Here is a 23,621-nt window from a genome sequence, read left to right as displayed (position 1 = left end):
AGCACACAGAAATTTACTATGATATCATCCCAATCTCTGCCTCTCGTGACAAAGGGGAAACTCATACGGGTTTTACAAAGAGCGATATCAAAGACCCTGATTTCACGAATCGGTGGTGAGCAACAGAACTCAAATGCTCCAATCAAAGGCGGTGGGCTGAAAGACCCAGATTGGAATTTCAATGAGAAGTAACAACACACAGAATTTGATGGTGAATAATAGCATGAATTTTTTAAGCAGTGATGGCAGTTTGGAAGATGATTTGGAGAGTCAAAATCTACCGTGGGCTCAAGGGAAAGCAAGGCAGGATCAAAACATAATGCTAAAGTGCAATAACAGTGCAATTTAACGGAAATTAAACGGAAGACTGAATTGAGTATAATTGAAATTTAGAGGACTAAAGTGACAAAAGTTAAACTCAGAGGATTAAAATAACAAAATGTGAAACTTAAAATGTGAGTTTTGCATTTTAATTTTTTTTTTTAGATTTTTTTTTTTTTTTTTTTTTTAGAATGATTTTTTTTTTTTTAGATAGAGATAGAAATTGTATCCTAGATTTAAATGTTAAGTGTATGGGATAGATTAGGATGAGTGTTTAAATGTTGTCATTGTGATGCGTATTAATTGCTTGTACTGTGTTGGCCAGATATGGTACGCATGAGTTGGAACAATTTCTTTGGATTAGCCATTTAAATCCAATAACCATTAAATACATATCAAATTGATAAGGACTCTCTCCTTGAATTTGGTTTAATTACTTAAAAATCAACTTCTTAATTAAGATTTTTTTTATAATGAAATTCTCAATTAAGACTTAGCAACCACATGAATCATTGAATCTCTCACTTCTTCTCATTTAGTTTGTCAACTCATTATTTAATTAATTCATTTAATCATTTTCAATTTTTAATATTAAAATGCACCACCATATGAGGGAGACCACAAATCCACAAAACAAGGCGACTACTACAGTGACTTCTAGGCCAAACACATAGCTAATGCAAATAACATACAAGTGCAATGCATGAATCGTGCCCCGCGTGCGTGTGTATATATATATATATATATATATATATTAAAAGTCAAAGTTGAAAAAAAAATTAAAAAATCGAATTATATTTCAAATTTGAAGCCTAATTTTGCCAGGTCCTATCTAAAATTTTCAATCTCTGTGCAAAAATTTTCAATCTCTATGCAAAAGTAAATGATACATTAACACCTAATATGCAAGCCAAGAAGACCACAATAATAACTTAAGCAAGAGCATCTCACCAGCACACTGATATGGGTAAACTCTTAAGCTCCTCTCTTTCTCTCTCTCTCTCTCTCTCTCTCTAACGTTTCCTTCATCCTTCATATTTTCAGACAATCTGTATTCTATTTTATTTCATATGTTTAATGGGCAAAGATTCTATATTTTGTTTCATATTTTCTTTACCAAGGTTTGGCTTCATCAAAATATGATATTCGGAAAAGATATTCATGTCTGCCAAGGTCAGTAGTTTTTAATTTATATTTATAACGATGTTTAAATTCAAAGATATCCCGCTATATCTCCATTTACTTTTTATGATTGGATTATAATAATAAAAAATGATGTTATTAGAATTTTTTGGGAATTTCAGTTTTATGTTATTTTTGGTTGTTGAGAATCATGGTTTTTTTTAAGCTAAAAAAAGAAGACTATATAGTATCATGGAATATGAAAGGAAATTTGTAATATTTTTGAGTAAATTGTTGTGGTTTTTTTTTTTACTCCAACATCCAAATGTTCCATTAGTGGTGCTTGGGTAGTAATTTACATAGCCAGACTTTCATGTGTTTAAAGAATTTGTAAAGTTAAATATGAAAGTTTCATTTAGTTCTTTGTATGTTTCATGTTGTGATTCAATAGGCCTTACATTTTTTTTTTTTTTTTTTTTTTTTTTTTTTTTGAGAATAGTAGGCCTTACATTAGAAGCAATATCCCTGCCCAAATAATATTGCCTATTGATTTAGTGTGATATATGTATTGGAGTAGTGTTGGCATTTATGTGGTATGATTCCAATATCTATAACCTCAATCTCAAATTCTCAATTAAGGTCAATCTGTTTTATATGTTTCTAGGGTCGTTAATGGGTTAGGTCGGGCCGGCCTGATCCATTTTTACTTGGCCTATGGGCACAATGGGTTGGGTATAGTAGGATATTAACTAGATAACAGGCCGGGTCATGGGTTGGGGTCGGGCTAGGCCGAAAGAGAAAACTCTAGCCCATGACCTACCCATGGATAATGCCCATTTTGTCTTTAGCGGGTTAGGCTACCCATGCACTTATGTTAGCATCTTATTTTATTATTTTTATAAGGAAATAATTAAATTTTTATAAGGGAATAATCAATCTATTATTTTTTAATGGAAAGAATCAAAGAATTTAATACTTAATTAAAAAAATTATGGTCAAATCAATTTAATTTTTTGTTTTGTTGATGGAAATCTATTTAATTTTGTTTATTAAGGCTTTAAATAGTTTTTAATTTTTATCTTTAATATAAAAAAAAAATTCATATGGTTAATTCAAAGTTGTTAAACTACTAGGAAAATATATATTTAGTAAACTAAGTTAACATAATCACTTTAAGTATCTTAGTGGTTTAGAGAGTTCTCTTAAGAAATTCATTTATAACGTCTCAAGATCAATCCTTCATACTAATTCTATATATTTTTGTTATGAATTCTAAGTTATTGAGCTGAGCAATTGGTTGTGCCAATGGGCTGGGCTACTGGGCTAGCCCACTAGGTACCCATGGACATAAAAACTAACCCACGACATGACTCACTAGGCTAGTGGGCTACCAATGGGCGTCAATAACAACAGGCTGGGCCGCCCATTAGCCTAGTGAGCCATCAGTCTAGTTTTGTTTTGTCTCTTGGTGAAATTGTTGGCCTGACTTTTTTCAAAAAAGTTCTATATATATATATATATATTATTCATTAAAATTTATTGAATTTCCTTAATTTTGATGTCAAATAACTTATTTATTCTACTTAGCACAAAAGTCGAGACAATTACCTCACCCAATTAAGTAAAAGCCTCTCATCATTATCATTATTGAATATTTTTGTGCCTAAACACGGATTATAAACTATAAAACATGACAGTTATTAAAGCACTGAAGAAAAAAAAAGGCAACCAAAGTGAACCTATTGCCCATTAATTATATCATAATTTGGAGTCTTCTGTGAGAACCACAATCGAAGACGACCCTTTTTAAATTCTCCTCTTTAATGGATGAATAGAATGAATGTCCTCATTACTCAATATGGAGATTCAACTGCCATTTGCTGGAGTGAAATTGAATTTCACTTTAACAAAATTTCCTATGATTGTTGGATATATAATATTTAAGAAGATCGGGAAAATTGAATAAAGAATTTGGATAGAAAAACACATGTTTTATTGTCATTTGCATCTCATATTCTTAAATCTATTAGATTATAACCAAAAACAGCAAAGAATGGTTTTATTTGTCATGAACATATGTTAAAAAGCTAATTATTTAAAGCACAAATTTTAGTTACAAAATTGTTTGTAGCCTAAGGTTACAAAATTAGTTGTAGCCCAACCTTACTTAATAAAATAAATATTACTACATATTCTGAAAATCTAACCGTTGAATTGCATGTTCTTTACGCTCTTAATACATATGTTAAATTTTTTGTCAATTGAATATTATTTAATATATGATCTATAGGCTTATGTTTTATGCATAACTTTAAACAAAAACTTACAATTTAAACAATTTATTGATGACATAGCTATTGATCTTTAATTTTTAAAAAAATTTACAAGCATGGAGGATATAAGAAAAATATATAATCCAATGGTAGATTTATCAAAATTCACCTCCAATAAAAAGATATTAAGTAAGATTGTAGTCATAGATTACAACCAATTTTGTAACTAAATTTTGTCTTTATTAGAGATATATTAACCTATTAGCATAGGCCTAAGCCTAATTTTAATTTGTGTGCAAGCCAAGGGGCTATTTGGATTTTGGTGTTTCCATCACCCGTCACTCTGTTTCCATCACTTATTACTCAAAAATGGTGGGACCCATGCAGAGAAAGGCTGTTTGGGCCTGTTTTCAAGTTTTGTTTCCATCACTCAATTTTCTGATTTTTGAGTAATTAAACAAAACTGAAAACAAGTTTTGGGTGTTTTTGAGTTATGGAAACTGAGTTATGATGGCATTTTTGTAAATACACACACGTTGAGGGACCCACGGTTAGAGCACTTCTCAAGTCCAGCCGCAACTTTTGACAAACCCACCAACGACTCCTTCAGTCAATACAATGTCTGATCATTTCACACTACAACTCCAAACCACACAAAGCACAAAACACCATCCAACCTCATACCTCCTCACACACACCCTCAGCCCAACCATGCCTATCGAGCCCACCTCAGCCAACTCGCGCTGCCTCGAGCTCAGACCGTTCTTCATGACGCCATCTCAAGCTCAAGACATTTTTTAATGTTTAAGGTCCTAGAAAACCTAGATTGAGCACTAAACAAAAACTAACAAAACCCAGTAAAATTAAACTTAGAAATCTAAACGTTGGAAGAGATCGGCTCCGCTAGGTCACGATGGATGAGATTAGCGCCACTGCTACATGTCGAAGAAGATCTTATGGTGCTAGGTGACAATGGGCACGAGGTAGGCGGCGCTAGGTGATAGTGGAGATCAATGCTGGGTGACACTAGAGATTGGCGCTGGGTGACGCTGGATTTCCTTTACTAGGTTCGTCAAGGGTTTTAAGAGTAATAGGGCTGAAGGGAAAAAATAAATGAAATAGCTTTGGTGCTACTGTGTTACGTGGGTATGCTAACTATGAGCCTAACATGGTACTCAGGCAATAGGTCCCACAAAAAGTAAAATTTTTTGAGTTATCAAAAGTTGAAAACAAGTGCCAAACATGCCACCTTAGGAAGGTGGGGTATTTTCAGTAATAAATGATGAGTTATTGAGTGATGAGCAATGAGTGATGATATTTTAGTGATGAGTGATGAGTGAGCATTTTTTTTTCATCCAAACAACCCCCAAGTCTTCTACTTGTACTAAAAATTTATTAGTTTAGGGTTTAGTCTACTATATATAATTATGCTATGGTTCATTGTAACACAGATTTTGTACTACACCCTCATATAATAAAGATGTAACTCTTAAGGATTTCCTTCGTGGATGTAGGCCGGTGTTCTTATGTTCCTATTTTATACTTCCCTCTTCCAGATCTATTCAAGCATATTCAACATGAAATATATCATAGCTTGAACCTATACTAATGGACTAATATATCTCTAACAGTACTTATTTAAATTGAATCTTCAAAAAACTACTTTTGCCCTAATATAAAAGAGTAAAACTTTCATTCAATCCAATACACTAAAAAAACACAAGAATAGCATATTACCGTTTTTAAAATGACATGATATAATTTTTAATCACTTATCAAGTTTGTGTTGCCACTTGCCACTCGAGCATTGGAATAACCAAAATCTCTATATAAAAAATGAGTTTGTGATATGGAATACTCCACAATATTTTCTATTTTTTATTAAAAAATGTAAACTTGTAAACTACACCCATTATTTTTGGTCAATTGTTATTTTAGTTCTTTAAAAGTTTTACTTTTATCGTTTTAGTAATGTAAGTTTACATTGCAATTTACAATCACCATTAGTCATTCTATTCAATTTTCCATTAGTTATTAAATTTTTTTTAGTAAAAATCATTAAATTTTGTTTGAAATAATTAAAAAATTTTAAAACAAAAAACATGAACCCATATTTGGGAATTTGGCACACACAGATCTTCACCACGAAGACTTTCCAAATTTTCAGCAATACAAGGACTCAAATGAAGCTTTATAAATTCAAATCACATTCAGCAAACTCAAAATTACTATAAAAAAAAAAAATCATTTTTATCTATTAAAAAAAATAATTTGATTATAAAAATATTTGAAATTTTGGGTAACACAATTTTCCCAGATTTTCAAACATGCCAAACACTCAAAAAAAATTATACCAACTATAAATCCAACCCAAAAAAATCAAACCAAGTAACCCAAAAATGGAGAACACAAATAGCTTACCACAAATAAACCATGCAAGAGCATTAGTAGCACCCTAAATTTACACCAAATTTTTGGTTAAAAACATATTTTTCCTCTTTTAGTTAACTACTTTTTCTTTTCTCTCGCATGTTCCTTATTCTAAACCATATTCAATTAGAATGTTATTTTTTCATTAATTTTTTTATTATTTCTATCACTTTGCAAAACACCCATTTTATGTAAGATCCTAAATAGTATTATTACCAAAATTATCAACCCAAAGAACACAAATATTAACGAAAAAAACTTTTTCTCCTTGAAGAGAAAAACCACAGGATAAGCTTTGAATAATTTTACTATTATCAAAACAATTACAATAATTTTCAAGTTTATGCCTAACTTGAGATTTATCAAATAAAATAGTAAATCATTTTGTGTATGTTTCACAACTAAAGAAAATATCCTTATTTTCTTTACTCTCACACACACACTAATTATTTAGCTCAAAGGCAACGACACTTTGCTCTCTTATCTCTATTTTCTTCTCTCTCTATGCGGCTCTTCTTTTTCTGGCACACACACTAATTCTCCTTACACGACACCTACTCCTTACTTTTATAAGCAAGCTAGCTGCCTCACTTCTTTTTCCCAAGCAGCATATGGATTCCTAATAAAACTTGAGTTAGGACTCTTCTTAAGCTTGGACACACTCATTAAATGAATTTACACGTGAGCTGGACTTTCGGTGTCATGCACCCAACACTTTACTTCATCATAGTTACCAAGAAACAGAACAATAAACAAATGTTTAGGGATGAAGAGTGCTCCCTAAAGATATAGGGAGCAACTGTAACTGAAATCCAAATTGGGCAGGAATAAGATGTAAGTTGATACAGTAAGTTTTTGAGTTTTTCTATTTAGATAACTTACTACCAATGCTCTAAGGCCACCCTAATAGCCCCCATCATCATTGAGTTCAACCGCCAAACCTCCACAATAAACCCATCATCACCGATGGCACAGTGACACCAAGCCTGATTATAGGCAGTGGCTAAGGTTGAGGTCGGTCTTAGTGTCAAGAACCTTGCTATTCGTTCCATGAACATAATGTGGTGGGACTCCATAGCCATTGCCGAATCACTAGATCTATCGTCCATGCCCAAAGTTGGATCTCACAATATCGTCATCAAGAAAATTTAGATAAAAATGATTTTCTTTAATGGTAATTTTGAGTTTACTGAAAAATAAAGTTTAGCTACAAACTTGGTTATAGCTTAATTTTCTTTAAAAAAAATGACTACATATTTTTAAAATCTAACCATTGAATTGCATATTCTTTATGCTCTTAACACACATGTCAATTTTTGTGTCAATCAAATGTTATTTACTATATGATCTATAAACATATTTTTTATGCGTAATTTTAGACTACAAAAACTTGTAATTTAAACAACTAATTGATGACATAACTATTGAACTTCAATTTTCTATAAATTTTGTAAGTATAGAGAATATAAAAAAAAAAAAATGTAATTCAATGGTAAATTTGTCGAAATTTGCATCTAATAAAAAAATATTGAATAAAATTGTAGCCTTAAGCTGTAATAAAATTTGTGGCCAAACGTTGTCCTTTGCTAAATGTTGATTCGAATTTATGGAGCTAATTTGATTCATTGTGTTGTGAATATTAGGATGTACCAGATTGTCAAATATGGGTTCATGTCTTTTTTTTGTTAAATTTTTTTTTTATCATTTAAAAGAAAATTAAATAAATTTTAATATAAAATTTATTATTTAATAGTTAACTCCAAATTGGATGGAAAGACTAACATTAACGGCAAATGTTAGCTTAAATGACTAAAACAATAAAAGCTAAACCTAAAAAACTAAAAATGACATTTGACTAAATTTGATAAGTGTAATTTACATTTTTGACCAAATAAATAAATAAACCATGTGACAAATGTACTTTTATAGAATGTGTAAAATAATATATTTACCATTTTTCATGTTTTAGCCCAACATGTAAACTAAGAATTATCCTTTATTTAATTCTTGTTGGGATATGTATGGACGAAATTATAATCCTCATCTTTTGAAAAAAAAAAAACAGCTGAAATACTTTATGAAAGCATGAACTACCTATCTATCTATCTATCAATCAATATATCTTCATGCGTTGACCTGAAACTCTGAAGAGAAGACTCTAATTTTCTGTTTCGTGCTCGCTCAGCCTCGGCCTCGGCCTCGGCCTCAGTCTCAGGCTCAGGCTCTGGCTCGGCCTCAGTCTCAGGCTCAGGCTCAGGCTCTGGCTCTGCCCAACCTACAGATACAGGAGAGTCAAACAACAACGCTCTTCAAAGTTCAAAACTCCCCCAATTGACACTGCCACCTCCTCACCTGAGCCTCGCCCAGTTGCGATTATGAGTTCAGTGGTGGTGGCCGTCAAAGGCGTTGCCGGCGGAGCTGGTGGCAAAGCAAGCCGACGCGCCGTTCGTTGGGCGGTCGAGAATCTCATGCCCGAATCCGGTCGCTTCATATTGGTCCACGTCATGCCCAAAATCACTTATATACCGACTCCATGTATGTTTGTTTCTTCATTTCTCTCTGCTTTGTTGTTTGGTTCCCGAGAAAAATAGTTTAGTAAAAATTAAAACTTTTGAGAAAATACCCCCAAGAGAAAAGGACATGATGTATTTTTTTTTTTTTTAATGGTTTTGTGTTCTTGTCTTTTTTTTCTACAGCGAAAAAAAAAAATTTGTTTCAAAAACATAATTTTGATGTTTTATGAAAAAACGACAACGATGTTTTCAAGAGTAATTCCCTGAAAACAGTTTTTAGAAACACGTTTCTGCTGTATTTTCTGTTTTTGTGAACTTCAAAAATGTTTTTAAATACATGAACTAAACAGGTCTTAGATTCATGTTTTCAAAAAAAAATAAATAAATACTAGATGTTTAATAAAAGGCGTGAGAAAATTAAATTGTGTACTCGATTGTACCAAATATCATTTTTTTTTTATAAGTAATTGTGCCAAATATCATTACTTGCTATATTAAAAAAATACATTAGTAGAAGTAGTAAAAAAAATGGACAGAGGTAAGTTAGGTAACGATGAGTATGATTTTGGATGATATGATATAATGGCGGAAAGAATACACGTAGTCGACCTTGATTATTCAATTGAGAACCCATAGTCGACCTCAAAGTTCTGGGACTAAGTCCGTCCTAAAAAGCACAGTCACTTCATTTAAGGTGTTGTTCTCCTGTCTAACCAATACTGTACTGGCCATTTCATGTTATAATTTTTTTAAAATTGCTCATGTCACGGTGTTGTACTGTGTCCATGTCCGTGCTTCCTAGACTAATTATTGGTTCATGTTATTGCTATAGATCTACTTGAGGTGAATTTTCCAATATTCTACAGTATATATCAACTATATTTGCAATTAACCAATAAAATAATATAGAAAATAAGTAATTATGGGCCAAATGTGTTTGAAATTGGACATAAATTTTTAAAACTGGCTGTGCTGTGGTGACCTACTTATATACTACAGCAGGAGAGCCTATGCCTATTGAAGAACTGGACGAGAATGTGGTGGCGATGTACGTGGACGATATGAGAGCAAAGTTTGAAGAAGTCTTTGTACCATTCAAGAAACTATGCAAGACAAGAAAGGTGAGATTGTCTTCTAGATCAAGCTAGATTCTGTGCATGTTGACCTTGTAAAGAAATATGAATGTTTATTATGGAACTTCTGTAGATGGAAACCCTGGTGCTGGAAGATGATGATCCTGCAGCTGCACTTCTTAGATATATATCTGAGGCGGGGATTACGAGTTTAGTGTTGGGTTCTTGCTCTTCAAATTTCATAGCGAGGTATGGCATCATTTTTGTACTCGGAGTATTACACATTCATCTTTCATAAATATTTATGATGCTATATGGTTAGAATAATATATGTGTGCGTGTGTGTGTGAGAGAGAGAGAGAGAGAGAGATACAAATAGTCAGAACAGTTGTGTTGTGACTATTTTGTACAATTAATATCAACATTATTGAGGACACCTAGGAGTGCATAGTAATTTGTGGGAGTTACACATGTAGTGGCACAAGTTTGTTTGCAAGTTTTGGCTACATAGATAGTGTGATATCTGAATTATGTGGTTTGAATTGGATTGGATAACTAATTACACATTGAGCTTACAAGATCAAGTTAGGCTTTATAAGTCGTGACAAATGGTGTCATTTACTGACATCTAAACTCTATATATGTGGTCAATATAAAATGGTGAAGCCCTTCTTTGGCATTTTCTATGGTAAATTTGGGGGTTTTATTTCCGTACTTCCCCCAATGTTCTTATAGTTGTAGTTCTTTCTTTTTCTTTCCATTTATCTTTTTTTTTGGGGGGTGGGGAGTGGATCCAGTTTCATACTGTTTTCTTTTGTGCTTCTTATGAGATTTATCGCAATTTCTTTAGGAGATTAAAGGGGCCAGGGATACCAACAACTATCCTAAAATGTGCTACCAGCATTTGCAATGTTTATGTTGTTTCTAGAGACGAAATCATCAATAAACCAGCTGACACCCCATCTGCTAATGGTGAGTTGGAAGTACATGCTATTTCGGGTAAAAAAATTTCATGTTGTTAAATGTTTATCTGTTCCTCTTACAGAGAGCTGTATGCACACAAGTTATACTCAAAGAGATTATGGAGAAGGTTCCAGTGATATTAATAATCAAATATCTTTGCTTCATTCTCCCACCGTAGAATCCAATGTTTACGGCAGCTTTGAAGCAACATCAATATCACTACCTAGTTACCAAAATTCTCTAGACTTCGCACATGTGGATTCTTCAATATATGCTAATGAAGATCAGGAAAGAAATCTTCTCAACTTAGTAGGTGACTTTGAATCTATTAACACTAAGAGCTGCAATTCCTTCTCTACAAAATCTGAGCAGGTGAAATTTTTGAGAATTTTCTAACACATGCATATTCATTTGTAGAATTTTTCTGTGCAAGTGTAACATGAAGTACCTTTCTGCAGTCTGAAGTAGAACAACTGCAAGTTGAAATTCAAAATACGGTTGTCATGTACAAACGAGCTTGTGAAGAGCTGGCTCATGCTCAAAACAAAGTGAGTTTGATCTCTTATTAAATTAATATTATGGTGTGAGTTTTATTATTCTATGGTGTTACAGATATCTGCAGTGTAAACTTTATGTACCTTCTCATTTATTTCTAACCTTTTGAAAAAACAAAGGATATGAAAATCAGTGTTTTAGGATTTTATGTTTCAACCAGGTTTGCAATATGCCTTAAAATGAAAATTAATGTACTTGACACACAAAATTGCACGTATATAGTGAACCTATCAAAATGATCTTGCAGAAGAATGCATTGTTTTGATTTGCTCAGAAAAGGAAGTTATGACTCTCATGGACTTCTTACCATCGGTTCTTCAATTTCCAGGTCCAGATAATTTCTTCTGCATGCCTTGAGGAGGCTAGAAGAGTGAATGATGCCCTAGAAAGAGAAGAAACTTTGAGGAAAATTGCTGCTGAAGAGAAAGCCAAGTATTTGAAAGCTATGGAAGAGGTTGAGGAGGCAAGAAACTTGCTTGCTAAAGAGGCTTATGAAAAGAAGCTAGCCGAAGTGGATGCCTTAAGAGAGTCCATGGAGAAACAGAAAATTGTTGATGCACTATTCTCTAGTGACAGGAGGTACAGGAGGTATACAAGGGATGAAATAGAGGCAGCAACAGATTTGTTCTCTGAGATTAATGTGATTGGCGAAGGTGGGTACGGGAAAGTTTACAAATGCAGCCTTCATCACACCCCGGTAGCTGTTAAAGTTCTAAGGCCTGATGCAATTGAAAAGAAGCAGGGGTTTTTGAAAGAGGAGTTTCTGAAAGAGGTAATTTTAGCTTGTAATCCTTTTCACTTTTCAGTCACAATGTTTCTAAACTCAATTGATCTCTTTGGTCTCTCTACCATCATGGGTACCCTATCGAAGTTTTGTTTTAGAAATTCAGAAGCCTACAAAAACTCACTGTGCTCAGGATCCTCTTTGACTAACTTGAAGTCAAAGGCCCTTAACAATATCATGAATGTCACGGGAAGTTCCCAAATTGTCATTTGAACTCTCTAAAATCCCATAAAATGCCTATCCTCTCTGCATTTTCCCTCCCCCTTCTCCCCAACTAAACATGGTGTATATCTGATTCTTTATTTGAGATGGTTGACCTCTCCCCCTGAAACTTTGTTTTTTGGGGTTTCAGGCACTTGTTTATGACTTTGTATCATAACAGCAATGGCAGCACTCAAACAATTCTCAATTACACTTAACTTTTTTTTTTTGGGTGAATAATTAAACTTACTATTCAATCATAAAATTCTGGTTGCATTTTGGCAACATGTGTGCTTCCCTGCCATTTTTCAATGAATACTGGATTGCAAATTACTTTGGTGCTAACTTTCCTGATCCATAGTTTGTTGCTGTATGATGCAAGTGTTTCCTTCTGTTCTCTCCCAATTGTTTGCAGGTTGAAGTTCTAAGCCAGCTACGCCATCCGCACTTGGTGTTGCTGCTTGGAGCCTGTCCTGAGACTGGTTGCCTGGTCTATGAATATCTTGAAAATGGAAGCTTGGAGGAATATCTTTTCCACCAAAATGGAAAACCACCACTTCCTTGGTTTGTTCGGTTCCGAATAGTTTTTGAAGTAGCTTGTGGGCTTGCATTCTTACATAACTCAAAGCCAGATCCAATTGTTCATCGAGATTTAAAACCGGCTAATATCTTGTTAGACAGAAATTATGTGAGCAAAATTGCTGATGTTGGGCTGGCTAAACTCATCTCTGATGTTGTGCCTGACAACATCACTGAATACAATGAATCACTTATTGTCGGTACACTCTACTACTTGGACCCAGAGTATCAGAGAACCGGCACCGTCCGACCCAAATCAGATGTATATGCGTTTGGAATTATAATCCTCCAATTGTTAACAGATTGTCACCCAAATGGACTTATAATGACTGTAGAAAACGCCATTATGAATGGCTCCCTCCCTCGCATTCTAGATAAGTCGGTTAAAGATTGGCCACTTGCTGAAACAGAGGAATTAGCTCGAATTGCACTTAAGTGTTCAAAGCTTAGATGCAGGGATAGACCAGATCTTGAAACTGATGTTCTGCCAGTCCTCAAAAGACTCAATGAAGTTGCAAATGCTAGTGTGAAAGTGGAAAGATATAATAGTCACGCACCAAATCACTACTTCTGTCCAATCCTACAGGTAAAAAAATTGCACTTATTAGATAAAAGTTCAATTTTATGTATTGCTTGCCTCCATACATTATTTCATTGGTAATGCAGGAAATAATGAGTGATCCACACATTGCTGCTGATGGTTTTACTTACGAGTATGAAGCAATCATGGCATGGCTCATGAAACATAATGTATCACCAGTGACGAAGCTTAAACTGCAGCATTCTATGTTAACACCAAACCACACATTACGTTCTGCCATTCAGGAGTGGAGGTCACGTATGACATTTTCGAGTGCCTAGATTAGAAGAATGTATTGAATTGTGCCTCCAGCAAAGAATTTCAAAAAGCTATACGAAATGGATTGGGGGAAATACAAGTATATAATGTAGTTTAGGATAACTTAAGGTGCCTTTTGAATTATTACTAGGACATAAATTGCTTAATTATACCGTATATAAATGGAATAGTGAATTTGTATATCATATGTATACCTCTGATGATTCTTCTATCATAATGATGCCCCGTCCAGGTAGGCATCGAGGCTGCTCCTTTTGTATCCTTCTGTTTTGAATGAATAAAATTCTTATTCTCAGAAGAAACTGTAGGTCCTTTTGGCCCTCCAATTACTTCAAATCCATGTGGTTTATACCATCTGACATATGAATTGCTTGGATTCAAAAGATATGCATGTCATTTACACTGTTTAATCAAATGCATGTCCTTTACCCTCCTATTACATCAAATCCATGAGGTTTATTCCATCCAATATGATCCGACACATTGATGCACTTGGATTCAAAAGATAGGCATGTCGTTTACACCTTTTAATAAAATTCATGTCCTTTACACCGTTTGATACAGCAACCGAGTGTCAGTTGCACAGTTTTGCAAGTACCTTCATACCTCCCTAACTAAAATGCTCATGTTCAGACCGCTGGATCATAAAACAGTGGCTCATAAGCTACCAAGAAAAAGGTATGGAATTGTTCCGCATTGGGTTTTTTTATATTTTTCTCTCAACTGCTAGTGTGAACTTTAAAGTCTCCTACAGTACTTTTTTTTTTTTTTTTTTTTTCTATCTATTACTAATAGCAAAGATCATTTGAGGACCGGCTTGAATGTGTAGTCAATGGTAATCAAAGTCTGTCCCACCTAGGAAATATGTTCATATTTTCTGTTAAACAAGTCAGTTTAGCACATACAATCATTTTCATTTCTGTCTAGCAAATTTGAACACGAGTGGCTTATGAAACAACGGTCATTGACATTTTAGTTTCTCAATTATCTGTACATGTAGCTTTGGTCCCTAGAGGCAACAGAATTCTGACGACATTGATATTGCAAGTGTATGCTGGAAATGTTTAAATTTCAGTTATCCACTTGAGTAAACTCTAGAGCATTTGCATCTGGATCTCGTGTAAAGATTGCAGGCCTCCCAGAGCGGCTAAGTGTGTAGGGAATACCTGCAAACACATTCCCTAAATAAGTGTAACTGCGGCTTGAAAAATCTATCTCATAAAACCCACTAATACATGCTGACATTGTCTACATGGAAAAATTGACAAACTGGAGAAAAGTAAAAAATTACCAGCTTTATCAAGGATTGCTTTCAGCTTAGACACGTCCCTAATTGCAATACAAGTATGACGATCTCGGCCCCCATGTTCAGGTCGTCCAGTTAAGGGGTCAGGATTGGGAAGCTCCATCAGATGAATCATCTCAGAACCCACCCACAACCAAGCACCTCTGTAAGGGAGCTTATCATCTGGCCTTGCTTCATTTATTTCAAGACCTAGTTTACAATTGAAAAAATAAATAAAATGAAAAAAAAAAAAAAAAAAAAATCATGATTTGTTGTTCTTCAGCAAACTAAAGCATATGACTCCAACATTAGTTTGGAAAAGTAACATACCTAGAATATTCTGGTAGAAATCAATCGACCTTTCAAGGTTTTCACACAGAATTCCAACATGGTGAACACTAACAACTCCATAATCTGCTCCAATAGCAGCCAAAAGATGACAAATCAAACTTTAAGCCATAGAGGAGAAAAAGAAGTGCATTATGTACCATCGAAGGGGAATAGTGGATCATGAGTGAAACAGCAACAGCTTAGCCTTCTCCCCACCCCCACCCCTCTAGACTTCATATTACCATCTGTTTAACGCTTTTCACATTGTGTGTGTGTGTGTGTGTGCGCGCCTGTGTGTTGAGAATACTAAAGTAATTCTGATAAGGAAAATGGATAAATTTAACTATCCAGAGAAACATTTTACCAAGAGAACAAAGATGCTCCTTCAGGAGCTTTAGTTTGAATTTCATGTATATTTTTGGGTTATGTAAAATGTTATCACGTTCCAACCAAGCAATTACCCAAATGAGCCAATACACTATCACATTTGTTTTGACTTCCAAGTGAAAAATCAGAATAAGAATTAGCACCTTCATTGACACTAACAGACTCTTTCTCAAGTACATCTCCTTCAACAGCCATCTTAGCTTTTGTCACAAAACTAAGGTCATGCCATCTACCATTTCTCACACTAGTCCAGTAACTTTTAGAAGTTATGTTTGTAGATACAGTAACACAGACACGATTCACCTGCAAAAAAGGCAGGAGGGAGTCCAATCAAAACGCAATGACCAATTGACCATCAGAAATGAGACAAAATATGTTAAAATCCCACCAGAACCTTAACCAAAAAAACATAATTCAATTCTGGAATTCCAGTAATATCTGCACAAGCTAGACTACAAATAACTGATATTCTTTATTTCCAGCAAGGCTCAAATGTTACAAATGCTACTGGATTCTATTTTTGTAATGATCTTCTCCCCCACTTGATTAGCATGTAAAGCCAGAGATCCTCCAATAACTTTTAACAATTGGAAGAATAACCACAAACACTCCTTCATTTCCAGCACAAGGTGTAAATACTCCCCACATTTGAGTCATTTCCATATATGGGATTGAAGGCAGAACTCAAAAGCCTACAACTGGCTACTCAGGCCTCATAAAGAATGCACTGTTTCCACATCAAAATTTTCAAGTGTCCAAAGTAGGAGTAACATAAACATTTGCAGAATCCATGGGGTTAGCATCCAGAAGAACAACACTAAATTTAACAGGAACCAATTCATAGATCACAAAACAAAATAGAAAAAAGTTGTCTTTGATTGTTAAAAGTAGTAATATCCATTTAAGCTAATATTATCACTCGGGGATTTGTTTGAGACCAATTCACGTATCAGTTTCAACTCAAAACACCAATTTTATGACCTTGAATTCAAGAAAATACCTTCCTGGTCCGAATTTAAACTCTTGCTATCAGATTACCAAACAATTAACGATCTAAGCTCTATGCATAATTGCCCAGATAAATAAATATTTAAAAAAAAAATCAACAAAATCGTAGATTTTGATTAAAAATTGGTTCTTTAGAGACTTTCAAATAGTGAAAAATGATCAAATTACCTTGTGTTGCAGAAGAACAGTGGGAGATGGACTGAGAAGGGAAGCCATGGAAGAGCAATAACTCATCTGGGTTTTCTTTATTAGTTGTATTTTCTTTTATATAAATTGGTATGAGTTGTATTTTTTGTGAACCCAAATGTCAGTAATTATTTCCTTCACAAAAAAAAAAAAAAAAAAAAAAAAAAAAAATCAGTAATTAGCTTACCACTCATTCTTGATTCTTGGGCCTTGGCTCACAATTTTTCACCCAAAATAAATAATTTTTGGCCGACAATATTTCATCATTTCCTAATCATCAGGAGCCACTACTGCCATACTCGTGTAATTAATTGTCTAAAAGGATGTATAAAAGGAGTCCAAATTTTTTGTCTAACTTTTTCTATTTCACTCTATATTTTATCAATAAAACTTGTCACATGTTCACCTAATTAACTAATTACTATCATTAATTAATAATGTTAGTATTAATAAGTCAATAATGGTAGTATTTAATTAGTTAGGTGAACATGTGACAAGTTTTTATTGATGGAGCATAGAGTAGAGAAAGAAAAGTGGAACAAAAAATTTAGACGGGAGTAAAAGGTCCTTGCCCAAAACAAAAACTTAAAAGAAAAGTCAACGAATCCAATAAAAAATTGGTTTAAGAAGTTTTATTTTTTTTAATTATGTAAAAATAAAAAATTAATTAAATTATTTTGATGGTTTTTTAATATTTATGATTCTTATGAAAGTTGTGTCAAAATTTTCTTAAAAATTATTTATTAACAATTGTTCTAAAGATACCCGTTGACAAAACCCAAAAATAAAATAATAAAATATCCTTAAAATTTAAACTAACGCTCTATTTGTTTCAACGAAAACATTTTTCTAGAAAACATAATTAAAAAAACAGACTCATTTTCTTATGTTTGATAACTTTGGTTGTGATCTTGAAAATAAGGTAGAAAACATTTTTTGATGTTTGGTACATGCAAAAAAAAAAAAAGCAACCTATCTTGTAATTCAAAACAATTATTTGAAGCAAACTCCTTTTGCAAGACATATACAATCAAACAAAGAGTGGGACAAGGAACAAGGTTGATGATGAGAAAGGGGGAAAGAGGGGAGACAAAGGCGAGGATGCAGAAGAGACTAAGGAGAGAGATCCGCTTAATGAGACTGTCCATGGGTCAGGCCAGGCCAGGTCGGGTTTGTGCCCAACCCGAACTTGTCCCGAATAATTTAGGTGGATGAAAATATAACCCAATCCAACCCAGATTATCTAGTCAGATCTTCCAATTCAAGTCTCGTCAGTTTCGAGTTGTATTGGGTTGGTCTCGGGTTTTATCACTGGGGCCGATATTTATCAGATCCGTCGAGATCTGGCTGAGATCTGGCCGGATCTATCAAGATATGGCCTAGATTTCATCGGATAATAGCAAGATCTTTCTAGACCTTGAAGGATCTGGACCAGATCTCAACAAATCTATACGAGATCTCGCAAGATTTGGTCTTGAATGCGTAATAAATCACCAAAAAGGTTCCTTACGAGCGGGTCAATTTCACGGGTTTTGAAAGGAAAACCCACAACTAACCCATGGGGGTCGGGTTAGAGAGTTTGGAACCCGTGTTTGAATGCTAGAGTTGTCAGATCGGATGGCGGCAAATCAAATGCCAGCAGGTTGGCCGGATTGGGCTGGCCACTTGGACACCCTTACCACTTAATGTTGGCATTAGTGCCTAATGGAGTATCCCATGTCTCTTTTCTATGGCTTGTTTTCCAAAGGAAAAAATAAAAAATGTTTTCTGTTGATCAAAATGTACATTTTCCGTTGACCTAAGTTTTCCAATCTGCCAAATACTAAAAATGCAAAAAAAAAAAAAAAAAAAAAAAAATTCGGATAATGTCTTCCGCTCAAACAAATAGAGCAATATCAGCCACTTTTAAAGCATTTCAAAATTGACTAATTTGGTTTCTTAAACAGTTGTTCATTTTTCTCCTCTCTCTTTTGAAGTTTTGATGATTAGAGACTAAATTTGTTAGTTTTGAATTGTACTTGCACTAATTCGATCCAGGGTCAACTGTAATTTATATAAATAAATAAAAACAAAAACAAAATAAAACAAAAGGTGATAATGTTTAATACATACTTCCTAAAACCATATCAAACTAGAATGTCCCGAAACTACAGTTGGCATTTAATCATTTAATGTTGCTTCGGAGTGTTCTATTGACGTTGAAGGTCAACTGGTCAAGTACAATGAAACACACTTCTCAAAAAACAAAACAAGGGTTGTTAATAAAGTCAAAATTTTTGTAAAATTTTGAGTAAATCATATATTTAGTCCCTATTTTTTACAATATATTTTAATTTGGTCTTTAACCTTTCAATTGTGTCAATTTGATCCCAAACCTTTCAGTGTCATGTCAATTTAGTCCCTATTGTTATATCTTGGATGAAAATTGATGACATGTCAAATTACCAAAATAAAATTTGAGTGTATTGTCACATAAACAAAAGTTAATTTTTTTATTTTGGTCATTAGACGCCTCATCAATTTTCATCTAAAAAATAACGGTAAGGACTAAATAGACATAGTACTGAAAAGTTAAGGATCAAATTGATACAATTGAAAGATTAAGGACTAAATTGAAATATGGTGTATAGGATAGAGACCAAACATATAGTTTACCCTAAAAATTTTTACCAATTTTATATAATGTAAGCATGACTTAGATACAGTATTTATGTGTTATTCTTTAGGTTCTACTTTTAAAATCTTGCTATATAGATTTTTTCTCATGGGAACTTAGTGTATTTTTAAGTTAAGTAACCACATGGTTGAATCTTAAGAGAAAAACCTAAGAAATAGCACCTAAGATATTGTACCTAAGTTTTGTCCGCAAAGTCAATACAGCCAATTTTTTAAGTTTTATTTGTTACTTCTTGTACTATTTTTAATCACTTCATCAATATATATCAATTTTTTATTAAGTAAATCTCATAATAAATCATCTTTAACGCGGGACATCTTATTGTGCCAGTTAACATTCCCAGAAAAACAATAGGGACCCCATAAAAAATTAAAGAAAAACATAGAAGAGCCTGGAGTTCAACGAGCACGTCAAGCAAGTCGCAACAAGTCATACTTACCCCTCTTAAAGCCCAAAAAATAAAATAAAAAGGGTTCACACCTAGCCCTCTGAACGTTTCGTACCCACTTCCTATTTCATAAACTAGTTCCCACTTCCTAGGTTTGATTGCTCCAGAACATAGAAGAGCTTGGAGTTCAAAGAGCACGTCAAGCAAGTCGCAACAAGTCATACTTACCCCTCTTAGAGCCCAAAAAATAAAATAAAAAGGGTTCACACCTAGCCCTCTGAATGTTTAGTACCCACTTCCGAGGTTTGATTTTTTAATTCATAAACTAGTTCCTACTTCCTAGGTTTGATTGTTCAAAAACAGTTGTGAAATACTATACACATAGTATGTTTCTTTAAAAAACTTTCTCTCTTCTTTTTATATGTGTTAAAAATACTTAATATTTTCAAAAGAAAAAATAATGGGCTAATCTTAAATTGGAAAATGAGTGTAAGTTTAAGAGGTTTAAAGTTTGTATTGTGTATCTAAAAGTTAGGCCATTTTGAATATATACTACTGTAAGTTCCTTTAAAAAATCTTATCTCCTCTTCCCATGTGTATTAAAATTCTCAACAAAAAAATAAAAATAAAAAATCATATTTGGACCCTCAAAAATAAAAAAATATATATATATATAAAAAAAAAAAGAGTCATAATTGGCTCCTTAGAAAGCGGAAACGAATAACATAGAAAAATAATATATTTTTTAATTAATGTATCTTTTATTTAATCAAACTCACAAATAAGCATGTCGCATGATATATATAATCATAAAAAAAAAATGATCTATATAAGTTTATTATTATATATTTTTCTCATATTGTTTGTCACAAATAGAATATTAATCAGGCTTGCCTCTTGCATACTATTAAAATTGAGTCAAAATGAATGTGGGACCCACACGTTTTTTTAGGTGGGTCAATACTGAGTTGCCTTCACATGGTGTCCACCCATGTGATAGGGAGCACTAATGTATCAGATTAGATATATAATATATTATTTCTATTCATTTGAGCGTTCACATTAATTTGTATAATTTTTTTTTTTTGGTTTATTTTGATATTAAGAACCTAATTTTTTATTTTATATACACACTTTTCAAAATACATTACATTAGAATATTTATTTTACGTTACATTTTATTAAAATATTTTTTTATTTTTTTAATTATTTATCTTTTTTCATACATAATAATTATCTATTATCTTCCTTCATCCTCATAATACGGAAAATAAAAAATTAAATGCAAAATAAATAATATCAGTATAAATTTACATGGTTACTGTAGTAGCAATGTATTTTTACACAATTTTGCGTGGCTTGATGTGGGTCAATTTTAGGCTTGATTGAATAAAATATGGTCATTTTTCAATTATACAAACACTAATACGAGTGCTCATGGGAATAATAATACCATATGATTTAGTAGCATATTTGGGAAACTTTGTTCAGGGACGACAGTTAACTTTATCGTTACTTAAAGTGATATATACACAACATTTTCATAACAAATATTTAGTGGTAAATTATTACTAGTTCTAATTTAAACTCACCACTTAAATTACTCTTTTGTCTGAGAATAACAACCTGCCACTTAGAATTTATTGTGAAAATATTGTGGATATAACATTTCTTTAACACAACCCCTGTCTAATGCACTGAACATAAGCTTAATCTGCATTTCTTTAATCTTATAGATATGTAATTATGTATAACAACAAATAAAATCTAATTATTTAGCAAAAATTCAAATTGAGTGCTCTATATCTAAAAAGAACAAAATATCACAAAACTACGAGCTTAAAAAAAGATTATATTATTGTCATTTATATGCAAAATAATTTTAAACTTATATATTTACACTGCTGTTTTGGTCAAAATTTAATTGAAGTTTAAATTTGCTGACAAATGTTTCGATCTTAGTACCATTGGAATACTGTATTTGTTTATTGAGCTATCTCCATTCTCCAATAACTTTTCCCTGTTTGTTCCAAACAGTTATAATTCTGTTTATAAAATATATGTCCCTATTACATTTAGGAAGTTGGCTTTTGTTGTTGTTGTTTTTATTTATTTATTTTTTTTATTTTTTTTTATCATTCGTCGATACAGAGTATGTCAAAGAGAGACATCCAACATGCTCACAGCTGCACCACTATTTCTGTCTTAAACAGTGTCAAACATTTGTTTTATCAATTGCTATTTCTATTTTTTGAATTCATTCGTGTTGTAAGTCATTGTTGTTTAATTTTGTTTTGATTTACATGGTAAATCATATTCCTTATTAATTGATTTTTAGATTGTTTACAGAATCACAAATAATAGGTTTATTTGGATAATAGTTATAAGAACTAAGAAGAAATCACACAGTATTCACAGGCCAAATGCACTAATAAAAATTGAGAGAGAGAGAGAGAGAGAGAGATGTTCTCAACATTATCACTCATTGTCTAGTGTCTATAACACATATCCACCCATTCAATGTCACACATTTTCACCAAGAGTCACACCATTTCACAAAGGGGTACAGCTATAGGGTATAGACTGAATTAAGCCTACTAAAGAAAAAAAGAAAAAAAAAAAAAAACCACTATACACCCTAGTCACTCCATAAGTATAAGTGCTTGTAAGATGTGGAGGGTAAGAGCTGAAGTTCAAATCTCCAAGAGATAACTTCACATACATATACACTTAGATTATAATAGAATATAATTTTTATCTTGTATTATATATATATATATATATATTATTAAGCATACTCATTTGGGTTCGGCCCAACCCAAATTATCTAACAATCATCTTATTAATGAGTTCTTAGATTTTAATTCTTCAACCAGTAAAGATAAAAAAATTATAGTACCACAAATTAAGTCACAACTATCCACATGTCTAATTGTGAGTGGTGGAGAAAAACTAATGGTCCATGTAAAAATAACAAGCCGTCAATAACAATTTATCACATAGGAAAAGTTGTAACTTAAATTTTTTTTTTTTTTTTTTTTCATCCAGTTAAGACCTCCATGATTGATTTCCTACATATTTTCTTAACCAAAAAAAACCAAGTCATACTTTATTAAAAAATAATAGTCATAATTGACTCCAACAACATAAGTGAAATTGGATTCAAAAGAAAAGATATCTTTATATCTGACCCTAACTTTTTGGTTGACTCTTGTTATTATGAATTTAGTTTGATTACAGAAAAAAATGGAATTTTCACATTGATATTCCTGTCATTGTATTAATGGTGCAAGAGAAGACTTGTCCTGTGATTGGGATTGTTTTGAACGTTATCGATCATATTCATACGCGGGCGTCTAAATCAAAACCCTAAAAGGTTGACTATTGGTGTGATTCACGGCCACGGCTTAGACTCTAGACACTTCTATAATGTTTGCGGTTTGTACTGTTGCAATAATTTATCAATAACTTGCTTTAAACTCTTTTCTTAAAAGTTTGGCCCACTGGAACAGGGCTTTCTGGGTTATAACAGTATATTGTAGACCAAACTTGAATCTTTGACTCACTTCATAGTCATACAATGACAAAATATCCTCATCTTGTGTTAATATCGAACACTATAAATTCAAGTATTTTTATTTTTTTAATAGAGTTTTAGTTTATAGCGTTTACCTATGATAATTGTGC

The 23,621-nt window shown here is 32.9% G+C and overlaps 2 protein-coding genes across 3 annotated transcripts; one reads left to right on the top strand and one right to left on the bottom strand.

Moving 5' to 3' along the window:
- Positions 1-1,191: 1,191 nt before the first annotated feature.
- On the top strand, positions 1,192-13,932 carry LOC126714188 (U-box domain-containing protein 34). 2 transcript variants are annotated; one of them, XM_050414220.1, is made up of 11 exons: positions 1,192-1,288; positions 1,443-1,494; positions 8,332-8,681; positions 9,659-9,780; positions 9,866-9,981; positions 10,583-10,704; positions 10,874-11,067; positions 11,154-11,243; positions 11,579-12,022; positions 12,651-13,400; positions 13,481-13,932. In XM_050414220.1, exons 1-11 carry the CDS (start codon positions 1,285-1,287, stop codon positions 13,673-13,675), a joined length of 2,439 nt encoding a protein of 812 aa, XP_050270177.1. In that variant the 5' UTR covers positions 1,192-1,284; the 3' UTR covers positions 13,676-13,932. The 2 variants fall into 2 exon arrangements, with proteins under 2 accessions (XP_050270177.1, XP_050270176.1); XM_050414219.1 differs by having other exon boundaries at positions 1,193-1,288; positions 10,778-11,067.
- Positions 13,933-14,620: 688 nt separating this feature from the next.
- LOC126714189 (glyoxylase I 4) lies at positions 14,621-17,019 on the bottom strand. Its single transcript, XM_050414221.1, has 5 exons — positions 16,852-17,019; positions 15,819-15,978; positions 15,289-15,372; positions 14,965-15,168; positions 14,621-14,839 (listed from the first exon to the last, which is right to left on the bottom strand). Exons 1-5 carry the CDS (start codon positions 16,915-16,917, stop codon positions 14,745-14,747), a joined length of 609 nt encoding a protein of 202 aa, XP_050270178.1. The 5' UTR covers positions 16,918-17,019; the 3' UTR covers positions 14,621-14,744.
- Between the last annotated feature and the right edge of the window lie 6,602 nt (positions 17,020-23,621).

Source organism: Quercus robur, chromosome 2 (genome assembly GCF_932294415.1).
Source record: "Quercus robur chromosome 2, dhQueRobu3.1, whole genome shotgun sequence".
In the NCBI taxonomy this organism is placed as follows: domain Eukaryota; kingdom Viridiplantae; phylum Streptophyta; class Magnoliopsida; order Fagales; family Fagaceae; genus Quercus; species Quercus robur.
The sequence above is the reverse complement of the archived record's forward strand: the minus strand, read 5'-3'. Positions and strand labels throughout refer to the sequence as shown.

Coding starts and splice junctions, on each gene's coding strand:
- LOC126714188 (XM_050414219.1), top strand. Junction 8,682..9,658: donor CACTTATATACCGACTCCAT/GTATGTTTGTTT, acceptor TATATACTACAG/CAGGAGAGCCTATGCCTATT. Junction 11,244..11,578: donor TGGCTCATGCTCAAAACAAA/GTGAGTTTGATC, acceptor TTCAATTTCCAG/GTCCAGATAATTTCTTCTGC.
- LOC126714189 (XM_050414221.1), bottom strand. CDS start 16,917: ATGAGTTATTGCTCTTCCATGGCTTCCCTTCTCAGTCCATCTCCCACT. Junction 15,373..15,818: donor GTCTGTTAGTGTCAATGAAG/GTGCTAATTCTT, acceptor CTATTGGAGCAG/ATTATGGAGTTGTTAGTGTT. Junction 14,840..14,964: donor AGCAATCCTTGATAAAGCTG/GTAATTTTTTAC, acceptor ATGTGTTTGCAG/GTATTCCCTACACACTTAGC.